General features: G+C 38.8%; 1 protein-coding gene across 3 annotated transcripts in view; it reads right to left on the reverse strand.

Annotated features, from left to right (window-relative positions):
* Nucleotides 1-24,088, reverse strand: part of npm1b (nucleophosmin 1b) — a 65,482-nt gene that overhangs the window by 12,509 nt on the left and 28,885 nt on the right. For all 3 annotated transcript variants that reach the window (XM_066719692.1, XM_066719691.1, XM_066719693.1), the window contains 5 exons: nt 20,330-20,423; nt 17,566-17,666; nt 16,846-16,919; nt 16,321-16,411; nt 11,270-11,377 (listed from right to left, as the gene is read on the reverse strand). In XM_066719692.1, the coding sequence (XP_066575789.1) occupies nt 11,270-11,377; nt 16,321-16,411; nt 16,846-16,919; nt 17,566-17,666; nt 20,330-20,423 (468 nt within the window). The remainder of the gene's footprint in view (nt 1-11,269; nt 11,378-16,320; nt 16,412-16,845; nt 16,920-17,565; nt 17,667-20,329; nt 20,424-24,088) is intronic.

Here is a 24,088-nt window from a genome sequence, read left to right on the forward strand (position 1 = left end):
TATATATATATATATATATACACACTCACCTAAAGGATTATTAGGAACACCTGTTCAATTTCTCATTAATGCAATTATCTAACCAACCAATCACATGACAGTTGCTTCAATGCATTTAGGGGTGTGGTCCTGGTCAAGACAATCTCCTGAACTCCAAACTGAATGTCTGAATGGGAAAGAAAGGTGATTTAAGCAATTTTGAGCGTGGCATGGTTGTTGGTGCCAGAAGGGCCGGTCTGAGTATTTCACAATCTGCTCAGTTACTGGGATTTTCACGCACAACCATTTCTAGGGTTTACAAAGAATGGTGTGAAAAGGGAAAAACATCCAGTATGCGGCAGTCCTGTGGGCGAAAATGCCTTGTTGATGCTAGAGGTCAGAGGAGAATGGGCCGATTGATTCAAGCTGATAGAAGAGCAACTTTGACTGAAATAACCACTCGTTACAACCGAGCTATGCAGCAAAGCATTTGTGAAGCCACAACACGTACAACCTTGAGGCGGATGGGCTACAACAGCAGAAGACCCCACCGGGTACCACTCATCTCCACTACAAATAGGAAAAAGAGGCTACAATTTGCACAAGCTCACCAAAATTGGACAGTTGAAGACTGGAAAAATGTTGCCTGGTCTGATGAGTCTCGATTTCTGTTGAGACATTCAGATGGTAGAGTCAGAATTTGGCGTAAACAGAATGAGAACATGGATCCATCATGCCTTGTTACCACTGTGCAGGCTGGTGGTGGTGGTGTAATGGTGTGGGGGATGTTTTCTTGGCACACTTTAGGCCCCTTAGTGCCAATTGGGCATCGTTTAAATGCCACGGCCTACCTGAGCATTGTTTCTGACCATGTCCATCCCTTTATGACCACCATGTTCCCATCCTCTGATTGCTACTTCCAGGAGGATAATGCACCATGTCACAAAGGTCGAATCATTTCAAATTGGTTTCTTGAACATGACAATGAGTTCACTGTACTAAACTGGCCCCCACAGTCACCAGATCTCAACCCAATAGAGCATCTTTGGGATGTGGTGGAACAGGAGCTTCGTGCCCTGGATGTGCATCCCACAAATCTCCATCAACTGCAAGATGCTATCCTATCAATATGGGCCAACATTTCTAAAGAATGCTTTCAGCACCTTGTTGAATCAATGCCACGTAGAATTAAGGCAGTTCTGAAGGCGAAAGGGGGTCAAACACAGTATTAGTATGGTGTTCCTAATAATCCTTTAGGTGAGTGTATATATATATATACACATACATATATATATATATATATATATATATATATATGCGCAATTGTATATTTTAAGAGTAGAATGTAGTAATACCACATTCAGGTATCAAAAGCATTGTGGTGCAACAGAGTAACTGTATCATGGCATTAGCAAGTGCTGTCATGCTACTGTTTTAGGAATAAAATGGGCACAATGTGTATTATTTATGTGAATATTAATGTTACCAAACCTCTGCGATTAACTGTGTATTAACCTGCAAATTAAATGCCTTTTCCACTGTTTTGCTACAGTGTGATATGAAGCACAATTTTCTGAAATACATAAGATAATCTGCACTAATTGCCATACAGTGATTTTGAAAATCACAATCTGCCCACCCAGGTGCTTTTCTTCCTCACGCCACTGGAATTTTCTTCTTTAACAACCTAGTGTGGCTCTGGCTGTGCTAGGCCGGCAGTGAAAATAGGGAATTATAGGTCGCTCAGTAGCAGACCAATAGGAAACAGCAACTACACTGCAGGCTGTAATGTCCAAAGGGCAGAAGAGAACACTGCTTTCAACACCTACTAAGAGACACTAACAGTTAACCCATCAAGTAGTCCCTCGTTTCTGAAGTGAATCCTGTCATCTAGTTCACACGCCATACATATGACGAATAAATGTCTTACGATCACAGCAATAACTGTACAAATTACAGAAAGTCTCACTTTTTTTTTTTTGTCTGGCACACTGAAGGTTAATTTAAGACCAAGATGTTTTCGACGTTAAGGCGTTATTCCTTCAAAGAAACACTTTCTTATTCCAAAGACTTGTAATTAAGGTCCCCTATTGCTTGAGAAAAAGATAACTACAGTCATTTAACTGTACCTTTTCATGACAAACCTGGACAGGGCATGAAGGAAAATAATGCTTATTACAAAGCTTAGGATACAGATGAGAAAATTGAGGAACACACAAAACCGTTAAATAACTACTCCATAACTTCGATAGTTCTCTTTATAATTTAATGCAGGATATCGTGGTAAAACTGAAGTGAAATGTAAGAAGTAAAGTCTAATCATAATACAGACCATGGGAAAACATGGAAAAGCAAAGTATAGGCAGGGTAAAACCATGGGAAACTCCCAATTATTGTGAAACTGTATTACAGTGTTTTCTGATTAATATCAAGTGTACTCTTCAACGTTGTGTTGTTTGGTATTACATGAAAGCTGAGACTCTCAGCTTTCTAAGCTTTCTCTGTTTGATCCAATTGAATTTGAGGGATCTATGCCCATCTGTGTGGGTCCTCCCCCCTCCCCCGCTATATCTGTCATTCCCCTCCTGGCACGACATAGCGACATGTGACAAAAATACCTTGGCTGTGAGGTCTGTGAGATTGACACAGGCATGTTACCAATAAACTCAGCTTTCAAACGATATGCAGAGTCAGCAGTTAGCCAATAGCATCTCTGCACAAGAGGAATGCGTATCCATGCAGTACAGTGTCTTTGCGTGCCGGTACAGTCACATACCATCTGGTGACGCATAAATCTGCCACATGGCTGGATGGACTGGATCCTGTGGTGGATTTAAAGTATTATTATTTGGTTATTTGTATTATTTCATCTACAGTTTTGTTTGGCCACTTGAGTATGTGTTTGGACAGCACCTAGATACCTCTCAGAAAAGCCCTCATAGAGTGGGATCTGTTGGTCCTTTAAACACAGAAATTAGTGAAGTTGATGTCCACAAGCCACTGAAGGGATATGTGGAGTGTCAGCCAGCTATACATAGAACTGCCTTCTTTAGGTGATGTGAAACATGACATTGAAAATGGAAACAATAAAATAGTTAGATTTTCTGCACATTATCTTGTGTTATGTGTATTGTGTTACTCCAAGCTATGTTCATCCATAAAGAAAATTCAAGTAATTTCTTTTCAAATGGTAGCATCCATATGCATGTGATTCAAATATTTACAGAGTTATTGGGACAGTCTTTTTAGGAGGAAATCCCCTTTTTTTGACTGCGAGCTGAAGAGGTTAAATCTTTTGAAACTGCAAATGACATTTTTTAAATACATTTTCTTTAAATCAAAATATGAAAACTTACACCTCTATAACACTCCCATACAAACAAACATTTGTTGTAGAAAGGTTTAAAAAAATACAGAACCAAGTGTGTGTGCCTGCTTTCAATCATGGCCAGAGTAGTTTTTAGTAAGATAAAAAATAAATAAAATAATCCTGTGTATTATATGCATTACTGATTAGACATTTCTGTCAAGTAGTTGTATGCAAATGTCAACAGAATTCTGAGACACCTTGCCAGTGGCCCCATGCCCAGGGCACACAAATGAAGCGAGGGGGTCTGGTGGTCCTCCCCCATGAGATTTTGAGTGTCAGACAGTTAATTTCCTGAATTCTGGAGAATTTTGTATGCATCAATTTCAAAGTCCTCTGCTACTCTCAACATGAATGTAAAGGAAATAGAGTCAATAAGAGTAAACCACAGTTGCATCAATTGTATTAAGGATTAAAACATCAGATCATAGACATGGGCAAAATGTTTGGTCTCTCAAAATAAACTTTTTGGAAGAAGCAAGAACCCACTGATAAACTCGGAAATAGCAAATGACCTGGTAGACCACAGAGACCACTATGGTGGATGACTGAACAAAACGTGTGAAAATAAATTACTTTTTTATTTTTTTTACTGTCAAACTGATCAGAACAAATCTCCTGGATGTAGGCATTGAAATAAAGATCAACCTATTCCAGAGTGAGGGAAATGTGGAGAAACTTTGTCAATGTGAATTCTCTCTCTACCCAACCCAACCCACCCCCTACCCCTGAGGCTGGTATGCCCAGAATGTAAGAGATGATATAGAGCATATTTGGCAGATCAGCTGCCTGAAATAAAGCCATCCACTTGGCTGCCACATCTTTGTTGTTCCACTGATCCCCCTCCTGGAGCTTCTCCACAATGATGTTCAGTGTGGTGCACTCATCACAGAGGTCGTCCATGTTCTCTGGCCATGAGGTGAAGCTTCTCACTAATCTTCTCCAGGTCATTGAGTTTGCCATGGAAAGAGAGGGGCGGAAGACAGTGAAGACAATTGCTTTCAGAGAAGTCGAACCATTTCTCGATGTACCTGAGGGCAGTGTCGATGCCTGCATCAACTATAGAGAGACGCTGCAGCTTCATTTTTTGTGAGGTAACTGTAGCACTGGTCATCTCACCTCTGTTTTAGTTTGGCACTGAAAGAATGCATGATGGGATGCAGCTCTACACATGTAGTAGCACTGGCCTCAAGCTTCTTGACAACCTCCTCAAAGAGGGAGAGAATGTTGTTGCAGAAGAGGAGGTAAACCTCCAAAACATCGCCATCATCCTCCTGTACTCCGGAATCAGTGGTAAGCTTCAACAAAGTCGGTTTTTTTTTCGGGGCATTCATCTTCAAGGCTGATGGAAGTAGGACTTCAATGCCGACCAGCTTTGCAGGAGTCGTGAGATGGCAGGGTTGAGAGAAAGCCATCTGGTAGTGACACGCGGAAGGATTTCTCTGAACTCAATGTCACAGAACTCACAAAACTCCTTCAGAGCCTCTTCTTTCTGCTGATATGGAGAAGCTATACACTTTCAGGACCACATTCTCCACATCTACACTTAGGTTGTCAAGAGCATGCTTGAGGGTACTATGCACAATGTTTGCGTGGCAGTTACCCTGAAGTAGGTTGATTTGTTGCTCTCAACATTGTGTAGACCAAGTTGTGGACCCCAAAGTTCACATTTGCGTTGTCGGTGCTGAAAGCTGAAACTTGCTCTATTTTCAGGCCAAGTGTTTCCAACGAGCGCAGTAGGCACCCCAAGATCCCCTCTGCTGATTCATCAAGATTTTCGACAATCAATCATTTTATTCACCACACCACATTCTGGTGTGAAGAATTGGACCACCACGAGGAACATCTTTCTGTTGCCTTTGTTGAAGGCATCCATCTGTATGGAGAGAGGTAGATACGTTTCATCTTTCTTCAACATCCCGACCATAACTTCCACGGCCATTGGTGCTAGCACATCCTTTACCAAGGACTCTGCCTTTGTTCTCCCACAAGAGATTTTTTTGGCAAACTTTGAGTCCGTCATCATTTTCTGGGTGACCTTCTGTGCACAATCGCTACTATTGTAGCTCAGGTTGTGCTTCACAGTGTGGTAAACCTGAGTTCTGTAGCCCTTTCCTGGAAGCTATTTTTTTTTTTTTTAGGTAAAATCATTTATTTATTATTACTTACACCGATCAGCCATAACATTATGACCACCTACCTAATATTGTGTAGGTCCCCCTTTTACCGTCGAGGCACAGACTCCACTAGACCTCTGAAGGTGTGCTGTGGTATCTGGCACCAAGATTTTAGCAGCAGATCCTTTAAGTCCGAGGTGGGGCCTCCATGGATCGGACTTGTTCGGCCAGCACATCCCACAGATGCTCGATTGCATTGAGATCTAGGGAATTTGGAGGTCAAGTCAACACCTTGAACTCGTGATTCATCAGACCAGGCCACCTTCCTCCATTGCTCCGTGGTCCAGTTCTGATGCTCACGTGCCCATGGTAGGCGCTTTCGGCAGTGGACAGGGGTCAGCATGAGCACCCTGACTTGTCTGCGGCTACGCAACAAACTGCGATGCACTGTGTGTTCTGACACCTTTCTATCAGAAGCAGCATTAACTTTTTCAGCAGTTTGAGCTACAGTAGCTCGTCTGTTGGATCGGACCACACGGGCAAGCCTTCGCTCCCCACGTGCATCAGTGAGCCTTGGCCGCCTATGACCCTGTCACCGGTTCACCGCTTTTCCTTCCTTGTGCCACTTTTGATAGGTATTGACCACTGCAGACCGGGAACACCCCACAAGAGCTGCAGTTTTGGAGATGCTCTGACCCAGTTGTCATCACAATTTGTCCCTTGTCAAAGATGCTCAGATCTTTACGCTTGCCCATTTTTCCTGACAAAATGTTCACTTGCTGCCTAATATATCCCACCCATGATCAGGTGCCATGATAGCAAAGTTAACAGTGTTATTCACTTCACCTGTCAGTGGTCATAATGTTATGGCTGATCGGTGTATATATTATCATATTTAGGCTTTTAGACTGTAAACTATAAAATTGCATGTAAGTAGGCTACTTTATACCCTTTAAGATTCTCAGCTATAGCTTTGTATTTGTTTTTCTTAGATTACTGGATGTTGTGATGGAATAAAAAGTGAATGGACAAAGTTTTTTTATGCTCATAATAGGGCTGGGCGATACGACTTAAAAACAATATCAATATTTTAAGAAGTTTGGGGAGATACATGATATATCTCAATATTTCTTGTTTTTATCCAATCAAGCTACAAAATAAGACCAAAGACATTCAAACTACAAGTACTTAGTTAATCATTAAATATGCAAAACTAACAAATACCACATGCAGACAGTCATGATAAAAATATGCAGAATGCAACACATTACAGCACAAGTGTTGTGTGATTACTATTACGTGTCTTATGTTGTTATGGGATATATATTCACATATATATATATATATATATATATATATATATATATATATATATATATATATATATATATATATACACACATATACACACACTCACCTAAAGGATTATTAGGAACACCTGTCCAATTTCTCATTAATGCAATTATCTAATCAACCAATCACATGGCAGTTGCTTCAATGCATTAAGGGGTGTGGTCCTGGTCAAGACAATCTCCTGAACTCCAAACTGAATGTCTGAATGGGAAAGAAAGGTGATTTAAGCAATTTTGAGCGTGGCATGGTTGTTGGTGCCAGACGGGCCGGTCTGAGTATTTCACAATCTGCTCAGTTACTGGGATTTTCACGCACAACCATTTCTAGGGTTTACAAAGAATGGTGTGAAAAGGGAAAAACATCTAGTATGCGGCAGTCCTGTGGGCGAAAATGCCTTGTTGATGCTAGAGGTCAGAGGAGAATGGGCCGACTGATTCAAGCTGATAGAAGAGCAACTTTGACTGAAATAAGCACTCGTTACAACCAAGGTATGCAGCAAAGCATTTGTGAAGCCACAACACGTACAACCTTGAGGCGGATGGGCTACAACAGCAGAAGACCCCACCGGGTACCACTCATCTCCACTACAAATAGGAAAAAGAGGCTACAATTTGCACAAGCTCACCAAAATTGGACAGTTGAAGACTGGAAAAATGTTGCCTGGTCTGTTGAGTCTCGATTTCTGTTGAGACATTCAGATGGTAGAGTCAGAATTTGGTGTAAACAGAATGAGAACATGGATCCATCATGCCTTGTTACCACTGTGCAGGCTGGTGGTGGTGGTGTAATGGTGTGGGGGATGTTTTCTTGGCACACTTTAGGCCCCTTAGTGCCAATTGGGCATCGTTTAAATGCCACGGCCTACCTGAGCACTGTTTCTGACCATGTCCATCCCTTTATGACCACCATGTACCGTACCCATCCTCTGATGGCTACTTCCAGCAGGATAATGCACCATGTCACAAAGGTCGAATCATTTCAAATTGGTTTCTTGAACATGACAATGAGTTCACTGTACTAAACTGGCCCCCACAGTCACCAGATCTCAACACAATAGACCATCTTTGGGATGTGGTGGAACGGGAGCTTCGTGCCCTGGATGTGCATCCCACAAATCTCCATCAACTGCAAGATGCTATCCTATCAATATGGGCCAACATTTCTAAAGAATGCTTTCAGCACCTTGTTGAATCAATGCCACGTAGAATTAAGGCAGTTCTGAAGGTGAAAGGGGGTCAAACACAGTATTAGTATGGTGTTCCTAATAATCCTTTAGGTGAGTGATTATATATATATATATATATATGACAAATGCTCTATTGGGTTGAGATCTGGTGACTGTGGGGGCCAGTTAAGTACAGTGAACTCATTGTCATGTTCAAGAAACCAATTTGAAATGATTCGACCTTTGTGACATGGTGCATTATCCTGCTGGAAGTAGCCATCAGAGGATGGGTACATGGTGGTCATAAAGGGATGGACATGGTCAGAAACAATGCTCAGGTAGGCCGTGGCATTTAAACGATGCCCAATTGGCACTAAGGGGCCTAAAGTGTGCCAAGAAAACATCCCCCACACCATTACACCACCACCACCAGCCTGCACAGTGGTAACAAGGCATGATGGATCCATGTCCTCATTCTGTTTACGCCAAATTCTGACTCTACCATCTGAATGTCTCAACAGAAATCGAGACTCATCAGACCAGGCAACATTTTTCCAGTCTTCAACTGTCCAATTTTGGTGAGCTTGTGCAAATTGTAGCCTCTTTTTCCTATTTGTAGTGGAGATGAGTGGTACCCGATGGGGTCTTCTGCTGTTGTAGCCCAACCGCCTCAAGGTTGTACGTGTTGTGGCTTCACAAATGGTTATTTCAGTCAAAGTTGCTCTTCTATCAGCTTGAATCAGTCGGCCCATTCTCCTCTGACCTCTAGCATCAACAAGGCATTTTCGCCCACAGGACTGCCGCATACTGGATGTTTTTCCCTTTTCACACCATTCTTTGTAAACCCTAGAAATGGTTGTGCGTGAAAATCCCAGTAACTGAGCAGATTGTGAAACACTCAGACCGGCCCGTCTGGCACCAACAACCATGCCACGCTCAAAATTGCTTAAATCACCTTTCTTTCCCATTCAGACATTCAGTTTGGAGTTCAGGAGATTGTCTTGACCAGGACCACACCCCTAAATTCATTGAAGCAACTGCCATGTGATTGGTTGGTTAGATAATTGCATTAATGAGAAATTGAACAGGTGTTCCTAATAATCCTTTAGGTGAGTGTATATATATATATACACACACACACACACACACACATATACATACAGTATGATTTACTGTCACATAATAAACAAGTAATAGTAATCACATAACACATGCACTGTAAAATGCTATAGATTCAGGTAGATTTACCACATCCGCGTTTATAGTGGCGCATTTAACATCTGCTAGAAAGGTACATTTCTTCTCTGACTGTCATGTTTCTATTCTACTTACAGAATGTGTTAATACAAAATAGTTATAAAAATAATAATAATAAAAACTCTTGTACCACTTCACCATCACCAAAATGAAACTTTCTGCATGTGTTTGCATTGCTTTCCAATTTATTAAAATGCAAACAAACTATTATTCTTAAATTTTTAACAAATTATAGACATTTAAATTAGCGGGGGTGGGGGGTGCGATCGTGTATTGTCGGGGGTGCTTGCAGATCGAGTTTAGCCCGGCAATGAGAGCGGGGCAGAACGTGTGGGCTTGTGCATTAAAGTATATTTTGGTTATTCTGTGTCAAGTTCACTCTCCTCCATGTTTGTTTGTGTTGTCTGAATGCAAATTGCTGGCCTGCATCCGGCACGTGTGGAAGAACCGTGAAGAACGCAAAGTGTCGTCCAAATGACGAAAAATATTGCCGTAAAGAGTGGGATTTGCGACACAACAAAAAACGATAGAGCATAATATGAAACGACAGATGTTTTTCTATCGTCACACGATATATATTGTCATATCGCACAGCCCTAGCTCATAATATTCGGAGATGGGTGGCTATAGCTCCAACAGTATAGGTTTCATTCTAAGACTCTCAAGTATACAGCCAGTTTTAACAAATAGCTAGAGCTAACAACACTCTGATAAAACCTTGCCCTTGTGTTATTAACAGTGAACAGTAGAGGTCCAAGCACCCTCTGCTGGCTAGGCTGTATCATAACAAATGTATCTCTTACAGCATATTCGTAGGCATTATAAAATAAATCAAATTTTAACCTTCAGTCCCACACCTTTCAGGAAGGATGGGGTAGCCTAACCTATTCTGTTGCTGCTCCCAAGCTCTGGAATAGTCTCCCTTCCCACGTTAAGTCCTATTCCACCACTGACAATTTTAAATGAAATTTAAAAACCCACCTTTTTTCTCTTGCTTTTAGTACAAGGTTGCCCCTTGGTTTTTGTCACTTTTTATTTATTTTTAATGTCCTCTTACTTTTTTAATCTTTTGTTGGTTTTATTCAATTTCTCTTAACTTCTTATTGTATTACTTTGATCTTGATTTTATCATTTTAATTGTCTTAAGTGTCTTCCATTTTAGGCATGCCCTCTATGTATTATATGTACTATTGTATTATTGCATTATATTACATATTATTGCATTTTATGTTTTATTCCTTTAATCATGTATACCTGTATTGAGGCAGATGTTAATCCATCTGCCTAGACTGTAAAGCACTTTGGGTCAACTCCTGTTGTTTTTAAATGTGCTATATAAATACAAAAGCGACTTGACTTTCCACCAAGGGGGTTTTTTCTTAAATTTCTCTCACACACACACGCACGCACGCACGCACGCACGCACGCACGCGCGCGCGCACGTGCACGTGCACACGAGGGGAGGGAAGGTCTTCTGCTTACATCCTCAGAGAACTGTCAACTTGTGCATCTGGGAGAATGGCACAGCATAGCTAACAGTCTTATGATGACTCTAAACACAGTATGATCTAATAACAACACTACACACTTTAGCCAACAACAACTCACCGTATCCACCTCTGGGGAAGTCTGGGTTATTATGAACTGAGCGATTCCCCTCTGTGTCCTCTGACCCTGCGCTGCTCGGACGTAGTAGTCCCCTGCTGAATGTCACGTTATTCGCCATCCTTTTTTAAAAACGCGCGTCTGAGTCTCCATAACCAGGGCAACGATGACGTTGAGTGACAACTTCCGTCTGTCATTCTAATTTAATACTTCTCTGATACGTCTTGTGAAACTCTTTTGGCTTTATTAATTTATCATGTCATTCCAAACATGTGAAAACAGTTTAAGCATTAGAGTAGGGTATGCACGAAAATACGAGACAAAGCGCATCCTGTATTGATTCAGTTAGGGACAGTGCATTTCATTTTTCAATACAGGACGATCCTGTATTATACGGGACGGGTGGCAACCATATGTCTCACATACCTTAGCCTGTGGCTTGACTGCTGGGGTTCCCGCTTTCCCAGGTGAGCCATTCTGTTTGGAAGCACTTTTTGTTGCCGACTGATTCTTCTCTAGAGTTGCCTTCACTTTCTGGAAGAAACAAACAAACAAAAAATAAATAATTAAGATGACAATCCACAGGACAATCGGTGTACAGGGGGGCAGAAAGCCTTTCGATGATGAAAGCCAGCAAATACAATTTAATTTCTGAGAACTGAGAATGAACCTCAGATAAGATATTTTCTGAATTTAAAGATAATATTTTGGAACAGTAACCTTACTTTAAAAATAACAAAAAATGTATCAATAAAATAGAAGCAATAATTCTACAGCTGCTTTATGGTTATGATTTGACATTTGCAACACGATTTTCAAAATCAGTTGGTTGCAATGTAATGTCTTAAACCTCATTCGGGTCAATTATTCCTTTCAAAGAGTTTATATAAAATGTATGTCATGTGTCCACATTCAGCAACTTTTAAAACAATGAAGTGCTTCTGTCCATATGAATCACTATGCAACCAACTTGTGTTGCCCCCTTTGAAAATCATGCTGTAACAGTTTTTACTTAATGATAACTTTACATTCATCCAGCTATGTTATGGATAGAAGAAAAAAAAAATCTTTACACTATTAACTTATTATGTTGTGTAATATGCCACTTACTCAGAAGCTCCGTTTTCAGACAGTATGAATTAAATAAGTAACTGGGTCAGGCACATTTACACATTTCTCTTGGTATACATCATTGAGCAGAATCTGGGAATCTTTAGATGTGGGTTTATGCCAACTTGTCTCAATTAATAGTCCAGAATGGACCACCTGTGTTTACCAGTGATCATATAATGTTGCCTAGGCACTGGAGGAAGTCAGGAATCCCTTTCACTCTATTACATATTTTATTATGTTATAATACACTTAAAACATGTAAATGAAATTAAACCAAAACTTTGAACAAAATATATGATATTATTCAAATGCTATTTGTGCATCAAACTCCAAAGTTTCCAGTCCAACAGATTCCTTGGACATCACCAGTCCACTTGCAGGCTACTTGGTTAGCTGCAGGGCACTACGCTTACTTTTTTCCTCAGGAGCACTGTGCCCCTAAATTGAAAAATGTAGGGGCACAGTCCAATATTTAGGGGCACAATCCAAAAAAACAAAAAGCAATTGGTTGCACATCAAAATGGTTCATATTTAATGCTAAAATGAAAAACAAATGCAACAATGTTCAAGACATTTAAATACAGTGCTGTACAGTACAGCCTTGTGGGGGGAAAGTGGCTCAAACCATAAAAGGGGCAATTAGTTCCCAGAGGGCAGCTAGAGAGGGGGGTGGGGGGTCAGTCAGGTCATAATTGCAAACTCAAAAAAAAACTCAAACGTTTTCCATTTGTTTTTTCGTGCATGATATATATTTATATTTTGAATTCAATATGTATGGCAATAGTTTGATCACATAGTATAATGTGCCACGGCTGTGTAACACACTTCCAGAGGCTCTGAGGAGCGCCCTACACATTTAAAGAAATGTCTTAAAAATCACTTTTTTGAATAAATAAATAAATAAGGATCTTGGTTAATTACAAGTTTAAAAATAATCTTTTCAGAATTTGTATTGCCTTTATTAACTAACCTAGCTGCTTGTTTTCTTGTGTATTTTGGTGTGTCTGTGTGTACTGTACTGCTGTATTGCATCTGTGTGCTGTGTCTGTTTTGACTGTTGCTTGAGTGAAGCGCCTGGGTATAATAAGTGCGTTATAAATAAAATATTAATAGCAATGATGATAATAATAATGTAGTTGAGGAGGTAAAGAAACAGGCGTAGCTTGCGAGACATACACGAATTCAAGTAATGGGAAAGGCTGAGTACTTTGTGCGGTTTAAACAGATAAAATGTGCAATATCCTTGCCGGACAACTTTTCGGATCCAGAGGCAGCTGAGCGTCTCCATTCTGCCATCATGGCTCCAGTGTGCGTCTCTCCAGTGCTTTGCGTCATTGTCGTGCTTTGTGAGTTCAGCTTTGCACATGTTGTAGCAAACTGTCTCAAATTCAGTGTAAAGTGCTCCTATTCTTTCCACGGGTGTAGCTGCAGCTCCGCCATCTCTCAAGGTTTTGTTTTAGTAGCTGTGCCCCAGGTAGACCCAACTAAATCGACGATTTATTAGATTTTAAGATTTTAGTAGATTTTAATAATCAACGTTACCTCTAAGTTGTTGCAGCCCCGCTGAGTACTGTTGTATCTGTAAGTGTGTTTAATGACGAGACACCAGCTGGTAGGTGATTGGATATCATGCCAAATAAACCACTGCAACACTGGGGCATAAATGTCTTTCACAGGACTTTTCGTTGCCTTCTTGCTTAATTGCGACAATCCACAACCAAACTACATTTCTCATATTCTCTACTGTAATAACAATTAGTGTAAAATATCATTATCATAATCATGTCAATGTAGTATTTCCTTATAGAGTTCAAATATTGTATTCGCACTGTGGGCCCAAATTGTTGTGCAAATGTGAAATACATATAAATATCGCAAATGAGAGTAAAACGCTCGCACTGTAGAGCCCTGAGCTGTCTGACATCTACAATCTGTACAATGGCAAAGTGCAAAGATTAGGGAGATGGAAAAGAGAGGGGGGGAAAAAAGTGAATAAGAGCACAGAATAAATCAACCCATGACAGAAATGCTCAGCTGTTATTTCTCCCCCGAGCAAGAATCAACGTTAAAAAACAGGTATGCACACTGGCCCACTTTGATCTTGCTTTGGCACGGATTCAACTTGGATCAAATCTGTAAATCACACACATAAACACACATATATGCATAAGCACACAAACACAGACTCTACTGTCTAAAACACGAAAGCCAGGTGCAGTCACTGTGAGTGACAGAGGGGAGAGAAGGGAGGTAGAAAGCAAGTGAAAAACCAGAAAGAAAAGAGAAGGAGACTTCTCTTGTACCTGTTTTCACATTCTTGTGTAGAAGAACGTGCATCAGCTCTGGGAGCATATTTCTGGCACAGTGTGGAGCTCATGAAATAGCAAGCTTAGAGGGAGATTACAGAGGAGAAATCTGATCATTATGCTCAGGACCCTGTGTTTTAGCAGCAGCAAAACCAGATGGAGTGCAAAAGGAAAAGATTAAAAAGTCAACTTGCCATGCTTTTTAGAAAGCACTTCATTTAGACTATAAAGCTTGGAGATGGTAAATAAAAAAATACTCTGTAGTGTCTAATCCAGACTTGTATTAAATAACACAATCAAGTAATTAAAGGCATTTTGTAAAAGCAGGTAATATAAGGTTATGCAAGTCTAAAGAAAAAAAAATGCCCATTAGTAATTACTATTTGTATGATAAAATAGGTTGCAGTCAGAGTTAAGGAGAACTCTATACTTTTTAATGGCTTCCATGTGATTTTAAAAAGGCTATCCAATTTAATAATAGCTGCCCAACTCCAGCCGGTTCCAAAATACTGCAAAGCTACAAAGGAAAATACTTGGGAATTCACAGGGAATTTCTTGAACAAGTAAATAAATACCCAAGGCTTATACTATAAAATGAGCACTTTCAAGATTAACCATGTCCTTTCAAGGTCAATGTCATTGGCAAAGTTGAATAGTGCTTCCATTCAGATCTGTTGGTCAGACCACACTAGCCTAGACCTCAAGTACCCATGTTGCTATCAATGAACATCTGCTGTACTAGGAAAAAAAAAGTTTAAATAATACTTCATCATTGACTTATAATTTGAAATACAATTGAGCTGAGCAATTCAATATTCAAAAAGTAAAGTGATTTGATTAAAATTACATTTTCATGTATGAGAATCAGAACTTATATTTAACTGTACATTCTGGACATGAATAGCTGACATTAAATTAACAAAACTCATCTCTTAAAATACATTCTGTAAAATGTCATCTTTCTGAATGAGAATCAAATTCCTTTTCATAAACCTAAAGCCTGAAAATAATAAACCTGAATGTATTTGTTTGAAGATGTACACACTTGTGACACAAACCGACCACGTTGCTAACCAGCAGAGTAGCAAACTCCTATTTTACACCATTCATAGCTAATAAAACAGTTTTATTTCATAAGGAAATATAAAATGTAGTAACAAAGGGTTTTGTGAATTTCAATGATCAAAACAAATTAAAAAATGAAATAGTATAACATCTGTAAAATACATTGTGCAGTGTACAGTATCATTTGCTGGATTTAATTAACATTGTAAAAGGTTATATTTAACCAATTAAATTTTTTTTTAAATGTCTTCCTATACTTCTCATACACTTGGGGAGGGAAAAAAGCATCCATCACAGTGAACACTGTGATTAAATTTACAACACACCATTTGCTGGATTTGAATGAATGACAGGGTCAGTGTTACAACTGAGACACCTAGTGTTCCATTTTAGTAATATCTACCTATTAAATACTATATGACTGGTGTTACTATCAAATTGTAAAATGTTAATATGGGCATATTCATTTTAAAATTTTGTCATACATTAATCTTCTACCAAGCATGTATTGGTATGTAAGATTATATAGAAATTAAAATGCCAAATTAATTCTAGACCAAAGTAATTTATTCAACTCATGCTACACAAATAAATGAAATGTACCTTTCATAGTTTTTAAATCCATCTCATTAACTAAAACTCATAGTTAATATAATCGCAACTTTACCATAGTGATTATGCTCATCATTTACCAATAACAAAAAATACATCTTCAGATTTGCAGAACTGTAGTCTGCATCAGACTGCATTAAAAACACTGACTCTTCAACAAAACATTACCCTTAGAAGGTTTATAAGCAGACTAGCATCTTGCCTTTCTTTGTATTACAGTTTACATAGATCACCTGTATATGTTCACCTGCAATGACATTTCACAACAATGCACTCTACTAGAACATATTTTGCACAGTAGACACACGTATTTAGGTATTTCCATTGCTATCAAAAATGTATATTGCATTCAGTGACTTTTCAGAAGAACAGAGAACATACCTTCTGTGGAGTTTTGACTGCAGAGCTTTTCTGTGGTGTTTTTTTTGAGGAGTCTTCCTCCTCTTCCTCCTCATCATCCTCATCATCATCACTGTGAAAAGTAGGCGATTTTGTTGTTAATTGAAGTGATCTCCATTACCTTGAGAAGCAAGGGGTCTAAAATGTTTTAACTGAAACTGATTGTGAAGTAATGCAAATGGAAGCCAAATAAACTACCTGCAGTTAATTAATGGCTACCACATGGAAGCACAGGAAGAGTTTGAATATTCTTTTGTTTGTGAGTTTCTAGAAGGATAAACACGTCAAAGAGAACCAAACATAATTGTTTAGCTGCTTAGCTGTGTACTGCTTATATGCCAGCTTTGGACAATGACATTTAATCAGATCATTATCCAGAATAGAATTAACTAGTGTGAGAGAATAATACAATAATAGAAGTTTCTTTGACCACGCAGAAACAATAACAAGTATAGTTTGGGAAAACAAACTTCAATTGAAACTAAGTTTGAAAAAATAATGTCTTACTCCTCGTCAGCGTCATCCTCCTCCTCCTCCTCCTCCTCCTCCTCAGTTTCCTGTTTTTCAAGTTTCAGCTTCTTCTGCAAAAAAACATTCCCAAAAACAAATCAGAGACTACATACACCTTACTGTATAGTGTGGTAGTGTGGCTGTAATATTAAAATTAGTTCTATTGATGGATATAAAAAAAAAAAAAAAAAAAAAGTTAGTGTGGCCTTGGACATCATACATAGCCTGAAGCAGCTGAGATTTGTACAACAGGCCTAGAAAATGGTATTGGCCAGTTTAACTGCTTTCATTTCTAGCAGTCCAGTCATTTTCTTTTGAATCATAACATGCACTCACTGACTTGTGGCAGGCTGACAAAGACGAACCACAAGGATGGACTATTCAGATACAGAGTCTAATAAATGCCATTGACACTACAGTCACCCAGGAGATGTGCTGTATCCTGTTAAAATCCTTCAGGAACTAGTCGGTCACTGCCCTGAGAGAAGACTGCACAAATATCACAAGACCTGAACTGGGCAAATGTCTTGCCATTTTTTGACTGCAGCCTTAGGTGTCCATTAACTGTCCTTTAACTTATGATGGGCCAGAGAACATTTTACTCCAAATATACTTGTCCAATCACTTGCTTCTATGGGTCACAACCTACATTGCAAACAGGGCGACTCATGATTCCTGCCTATCTACACCTATAGTATTTAGAAATAAGGTGAGTACCACAACAGGACTGGATCCTGGCATGGACGAAGATGGTCTTTTCACAGGTGAGGTATTGTGCTCCTCTTCATCTGCATCTTCATCGTCTGATTCCTTTGAACCTGTAGTACCCGGTCCAAGGAAAAGGAATATATCATATACTGACACTTCTTGGAAATACTTCAAAGGTTATCAGTCCCTTAAGCCATGTGTCCACCAAAGCGTTTTTTCCTGAGGCCAGCGTATTTTCTCAATTGTTTGCAATGGGAACACCGTGTTTTTAAAAAGCCAGCAGTGTGACGCAGCGCTGAGCGTCTATTCTACGCTGAGCACTGGGCGTTTTTTCCTGGTCGCCGATGGTTGAAAATGTTCAGCTTCGGGTAAAACGCAGCGCTCGTCACTGTCACTTTTTACCCAGCAGCCCAATCACAGCGGAGGAGGGGCAGGACAAATACAACACCTCTCTCTCTACGTGCTTCAGGCTTCCCTCTACCTTGTGCCGACATTTTTATATTCAGTATTTGTAAGCAACACAAACTATCTGCGACATTAGGTACTTCAACACATTACTTCCACGGATACTCCGTATCATAGCACTGAAACGGCGCTGCGCCTCCAAATCGCTCACAAGCGCTCACAGCTGGGCGCTTTCAGACGAGCGCCTGGCATTTTCAGCTGCAGAAAACGCTTTGGTGGACACACGGCCTTACAGATTTGTTTTTAATTTTTCATTTTTTTCAATGTTCTGGATGGGGGAACAAAAAGACAATAGGTTGTACCACCAAATACATACATGTTCCCATAGTACAAATTAAAAAAATGTTTTTATAAAAAGTAAATTTTTTCATGTCTATTTTTAGATTTTTCATATTTTTTTTTTTTTATTTATTTATTTTTTTTTTTTTTTTTTTAAGTAATACAATAAGATTTAGACTATCTTCCAGCCTGGAAAAGCCTGAACATTTCCAACACCAACTTCATATTTGTTTCAGTTTTTGTACTAGATGGAAGAACATACCAAATTCTACTTAATTCTTATTGAAAGCTCATATACACCGATCAGCCATAACATTATGACCACTGACAGGTGAAGTGAATAACACTGATAATCTCGTAATCATGGCACCTGTCAGTGGGTGGGATATAGTAGGCAGCAAGTGAACATTTTGTCCTCAAAGTTGATGTGTTAGAAGCAGGAAAAATGGGCAAGCGTAAGGATCTGAGCGACTTTGACAAGGGCCAAATTGTGATGGCTAGACGACTGGGTCAGAGCATCTCCAAAACTGCAGCTCTTGTGGGGTGTTCCCAGTCTGCAGTGGTCAATACCTATCAAAAGTGGTCCAAGGAAGGAAAAGCAGTGAACCAGCGACAGGGTCATGGGCGGCCAAGGCTCATTGACGCATGTGGGGAGCAAAGGCTGGCCCATGTGATCCGATCCAACAGACGAGCTACTGTAGCTCAAACTGCTGAAAAAATTAATGCTGGTTCTGATAGAAAGGTGTCGGAACACACACTGCATCGCAGTTTGTTGCCAGATACCTCAGCACACCTCCAGAGGTCTAGTGGAGTCCATGCCTCGACAGGTCAGGGCTGTTTTGGTGGCAAAAGGGGGACCTACAAAATATTAGGCAAGGTGGTCATAATGTTATGGCTGATCGGTGTATGTGCACATGTGCTATGACAGGGGTTTGTTGTAGTGCAGTGCTGTAGATCCCTTTGTAGATGTGAGGAGCAGCTTGAAGGACCCAAAAAGTGCAATACAAACAGGTATGTTCTGGGAAGACGGGTAAAATCTACATTGCTGATGGTCATCAGTAGCTCTGTCCATTAAATTGTGGCAAAGGAGGGGAAAGAATGGGCACAGGGTATTATAGAAGTCACAACTGATTGGTCAGAAAAGGAAGCTAAGAGGGCAAAAGAATAGGCTACAGCGAGAGGCATGGGACTGGGGGTTTTAGGGAGCTGAGCAGTGAAGGGCTCTGTTCTAGCATAACACGCTTTAGAAATCTGGTGCTGCTTGCGTTTGCATTTCTCTTTTCCACAATATATTCTGATAGAATACGTTTTTTTCTAAATGCACCCTATAAGATTCTTATTGGGTGAATCTTGGGTTGTAAGCAACTGTGGTATTGTCATTGTGTGTTCCTTTTGAACATTAATGGCAAGTGCAACTATTTCTAGGTCTCTTCCTTTGGACAATTGTCCTTAAGTTTTCAGTCTATGCCTACAGACAATGCTGACAATTTACTAATATATTTTTTTCCATAATTGTCCAAGTTACATTTAGTTTGGTTTTCAGTTTTTCTAGTAAAGTGGCACAAACTCAGTTGTTCTGTGTTGGTATGAAACAAACATTCAAGATAACAATGTCCCTTGTTCATGCTGCATTTATCTGTCAGGTGGTTACATTGTAATCCTTCACCAGATTCTCTATAGTTGCAGTTGTGCATGACTATTATATCAATATACAACCTACTGCATTCAATTAATTGTGTAGGTTTTGAACAGTTCTCTGTAAGGCATGCATAATAATGCAATACCCTTTACTAAATTTAGTAAAAACAATTATTATTATTAGTATTTTTTTTTTTGGTTGGGTAATGAAACATTCCTCAGAGAATGGGGTAAGAGCATCTAAGTAAAATGACTTTTGCCAGAAGAACTTTGAAGTTGGAATTATTTTAATATGGAAACAAATCTGTACGTCAAAGTACATTGTAATCATGCTGCGCTTTTAAGAAACTGAGAAATTAACTTGAAAATATGTCCGAAAATGTACACTTACTAACAAAATGCTGTCCACTGATGAAAACTGGACCGGAGCCAGACTTAAGGCGGAACGTTACTGGAGGCGTAATCTCAAACCCTCCCAGACATACCTGGGGAAAAAAACAAGTAAAAGAATCAGTGATCTATAAAACGTATATATAGATACATATTTAATTGAATCATTTGTCTGGGACAATTAAAATGAGACGGGAGATACATCTGGCTGCTTCACCAAGCTTCAGAATTTAGACTTTAAATTCAAATTGATCTCTAATCGTATATGAATGTTTTCATGACTCTAAACTTTGTGCACTGATACATCGGGCTGTTATCGTATTCGACACCGAGAAACTACATTATCGGCTATCGGATTTGTTTGGTCATTATATTGTTCAGAAATATGTGCGTTTGAGCATATAATTCTGTGACGTATAAGCCATGAGAAAGTGTGGTATTAACTGTAGTGTGTAACGTGTGATCTGTAGCAGTTCATATGCCTTAAAGGAGTGCTTTTTTTGTGTCAGAAAATTAACAATATTTCACATGGTGGCAACACCGGTCAAGATTTCAACACAACAAATTTAATACATACGTCGAACTGCACCAGTTCCCTGAATATAATGACTACTTAAAGACAGCTATGGAAAAGAAAGAGGTGGAACAGGAAAATGGTGTGCCGAAACAACTATCATTCCGTGCAGCACTTAAACGATCAGAAATTTAGAAGTGGAAATGCCAGAGCTAAAGAAATCACAAACCGTTTAATGGAATTTATTGCTCTTGATGATCAGCATCCAAACATTTTTGGCTATATCTATGAGTAAGAAACTAATATAGAGCCATGAATGTAAGATGGATATAGGTCTATATATCCATTTTACTTTTAGTTTTTATCTTTTATTTTTTGAGTTATGTCCCAAGTTACTATTGGACATTTCTGCCTAATACGGTTAATTCTAATCTTATTTTTTTGTTGTTGTTGTACAGAACACAATGTATTCAGCACGTGTTAAGTTTATTAAATGACCAGTTGTCTTTCTATTAGTCAATTCTTTTTTTCCAATAGAACATTTGATTAGTTGATAGTTTGATTTATAGTTTAAAAACCTGGATACACTGCACAGAGCAGGCTTGTCATTCCATGCTACATCTCATTGTTGAGTACCAAGTCATTACTAAGATGTAAGGTTACAAACTATATTTTTATAGTGAATGTCTGTGTGTGTATTTTGCTTCCAAATGTATCTAGAAGCACAAGCAAAATAAACTAAAAAACATCATGTCAGCATTTTATATAAATGGGGGAAAAAAATAAACAGTATTTTAAAATGCAATGTACTATTATTATAGGTATGGGATCGGTATCAGTCGATATGATTTGGGTAATCATCAGTTAGGAGTATCGGCCCAGAAAACGCTTATCATTACATCTTTACTCCAAACCACACTGTGATTCAGCAAAACATTACCACTATCAAAAAGGAAGATTAAGGTTGATCCAAGATGTTCTACATCTCAGAGGTTTTTGGCCTACAATGATTAACCTTAACTCTCAGCATAACTTTTGTAACAACTCTTGATGAGTTTTCATTCAATTAATAACAACTGGAACAAGAAATCGTATCAGTATACCACTTTATTCACATACATTTGTAACTTAAAACAACAGTAGGAAGTCGACGGTATTTAATATGGTTTGCAATTAAACAAACACTGGGAATTCCTTGCACTCAAAAAAGATGAATGCATTTTGATTTCATAAACATCAGTGTACAGAGAACTTACACAAAAGAATTAAACAAACAAACAAACCGCATAATTCAAGTTTTTTGCATGTGTATTTCAATACCTTTGAGTTGTTTAGCCCTCTCTCTCTTTGTGCACTGCGGTTAAAAATGAATTGGAGCAAAGTCACATTTTAGAACAAGGTGCCAGGTATACCAAATATATAAATAACACACTGGAACACTGCCCATGAGTCCAGATCAAAACAAACTTAGCTACTCTTTTGATGTATCTCACAGGTAACAGGTGGTGTCTACCAAATCGGCCAATTTCTGCACATCAGTCAATATATAAACATTTTCATAATTTTTTCTCTTCATACTCAACATGAAACAAAACTCAGCAAAGGCAGTTCAGATCTAAAGACTTTGGTGTTTAAAAGGTGATTGGTTATATTAAAATAATTTGCAGTAATGAGTCTAATTACATAACTGACAGCTAAAATGGATCAAGATGTGTTAAGGAAAATTTAATCCGATAAATTTTCTCAGCACATAAACATTTGTCAGTTGGTAAAGGTAGGCCTACAGCTTTGTCTAAATTATCATGTTTTGGGGATGCTTTTTATCGGCAGGGAGATGGAAACTTGTCAGGATTGAGGGCAAGATGAAAGTTGAAGTTGCTGTTAACTAATGGTGCCCATCCAACTTGAGAGAGCTAGAGCAATTTTGCCGAGAAGAATGGACAAAAATTACAGGAACCAGATGTGAAAAGCTGGTAGAGACTAGGGATACATTTTGCCAATAATCGACCAATACCTATCGAATTACTTTAAAATTGCTGATATTTCTGACTGATGGTGCTGCTTTACCGATTGTAAATACACGTCCAATTTGTTCTACTCATGTTCCTTTAAAGAAATATAAATGCCGTGCACAAACTGTGATGTAATTAAATGTCATCCTGCTTTATTGTTAATATGTTCTTTGGATGCACCTGGTTAGGAAAAAATGTGTGGACCTATTTTAAATGTGTTAGGTCAGGACAGCAGAATGGACATTTGTAATTCAGTGGAACATGCTTTATCAAGTGGTAGAAGCTCAGGAAAGTATTTCAACTATTTATATCTAAATGTTTCTTATTTCAGATTTTCTTTCCCCCGTGACATCCAATTTTGTTTAAATTTTTCTTTGTGATTTTTTTTTTTTTTTTTTTGGGTGCATGACCCAAAGTTATTATTGCTCATGTAATGTGCAGATTCAAGAAATGAATAAACACAGTGCATTTGCTAAAATAAAAGTTTTACTTAAAAGTAAGAACATGAAATAAACAGTCATCTTGCGATTATTGAGGTAAATACTGCGATATGCGATTGCGATATAATAAACAAGAGTCAACGTGCTTGGTTATCAAGGAAAATGCACACACAGATTACTGATAATGCTGAAATGTGCATTTCTCAACTCAAACATACAAACCAGCAGCAACAACAACTAGAAATGCACAGTGTTTTCAAATTAAAATATTAGTTTTTCAAAATTAAATAACAATAACATCTTTGCATTAATGCAAACTTGTTATTTTCTCAATACAACAGCTAAATAAAATAAATAGAACAATAAATAAGAACATACAAATTTTCTCTTGCCAAGCAGTGCGTTATGGAGTCTGTGATTTCTTTATATATCTGTGAAGGCGTGACACTTGCAAACACATCTGTAATTGTGCTTTGTTTTGTTCGACTTACAGGTTGTTCTTTGTTTTGTTCAGCTGTCTCTTTACTAATCAGGGCTTTCACCGTCATGCATTCATCATACTTTTCGTTGTGCTGTTTCAGGTGCTGATATAAATTTGTCGTGCTGCCACGGATATAGCAACTTTAATTTTGCAGATTTTGCACAGTACCTCTCTGCTCAGTGTCGGTTATCTTAAAGCCAAAATATCGCCAAATAACAGAGGTAGCATTTTTTCTGGCCACCAGTTCAGTGTCGGTCTCCACGCTGCACACCAGAAAGTCACATAACATGACCATACGCGCCACAGCCTAAAC

The sequence above is a fragment of the Amia ocellicauda genome, chromosome 13, assembly GCF_036373705.1.
Source record: "Amia ocellicauda isolate fAmiCal2 chromosome 13, fAmiCal2.hap1, whole genome shotgun sequence".
In the NCBI taxonomy this organism is placed as follows: domain Eukaryota; kingdom Metazoa; phylum Chordata; class Actinopteri; order Amiiformes; family Amiidae; genus Amia; species Amia ocellicauda.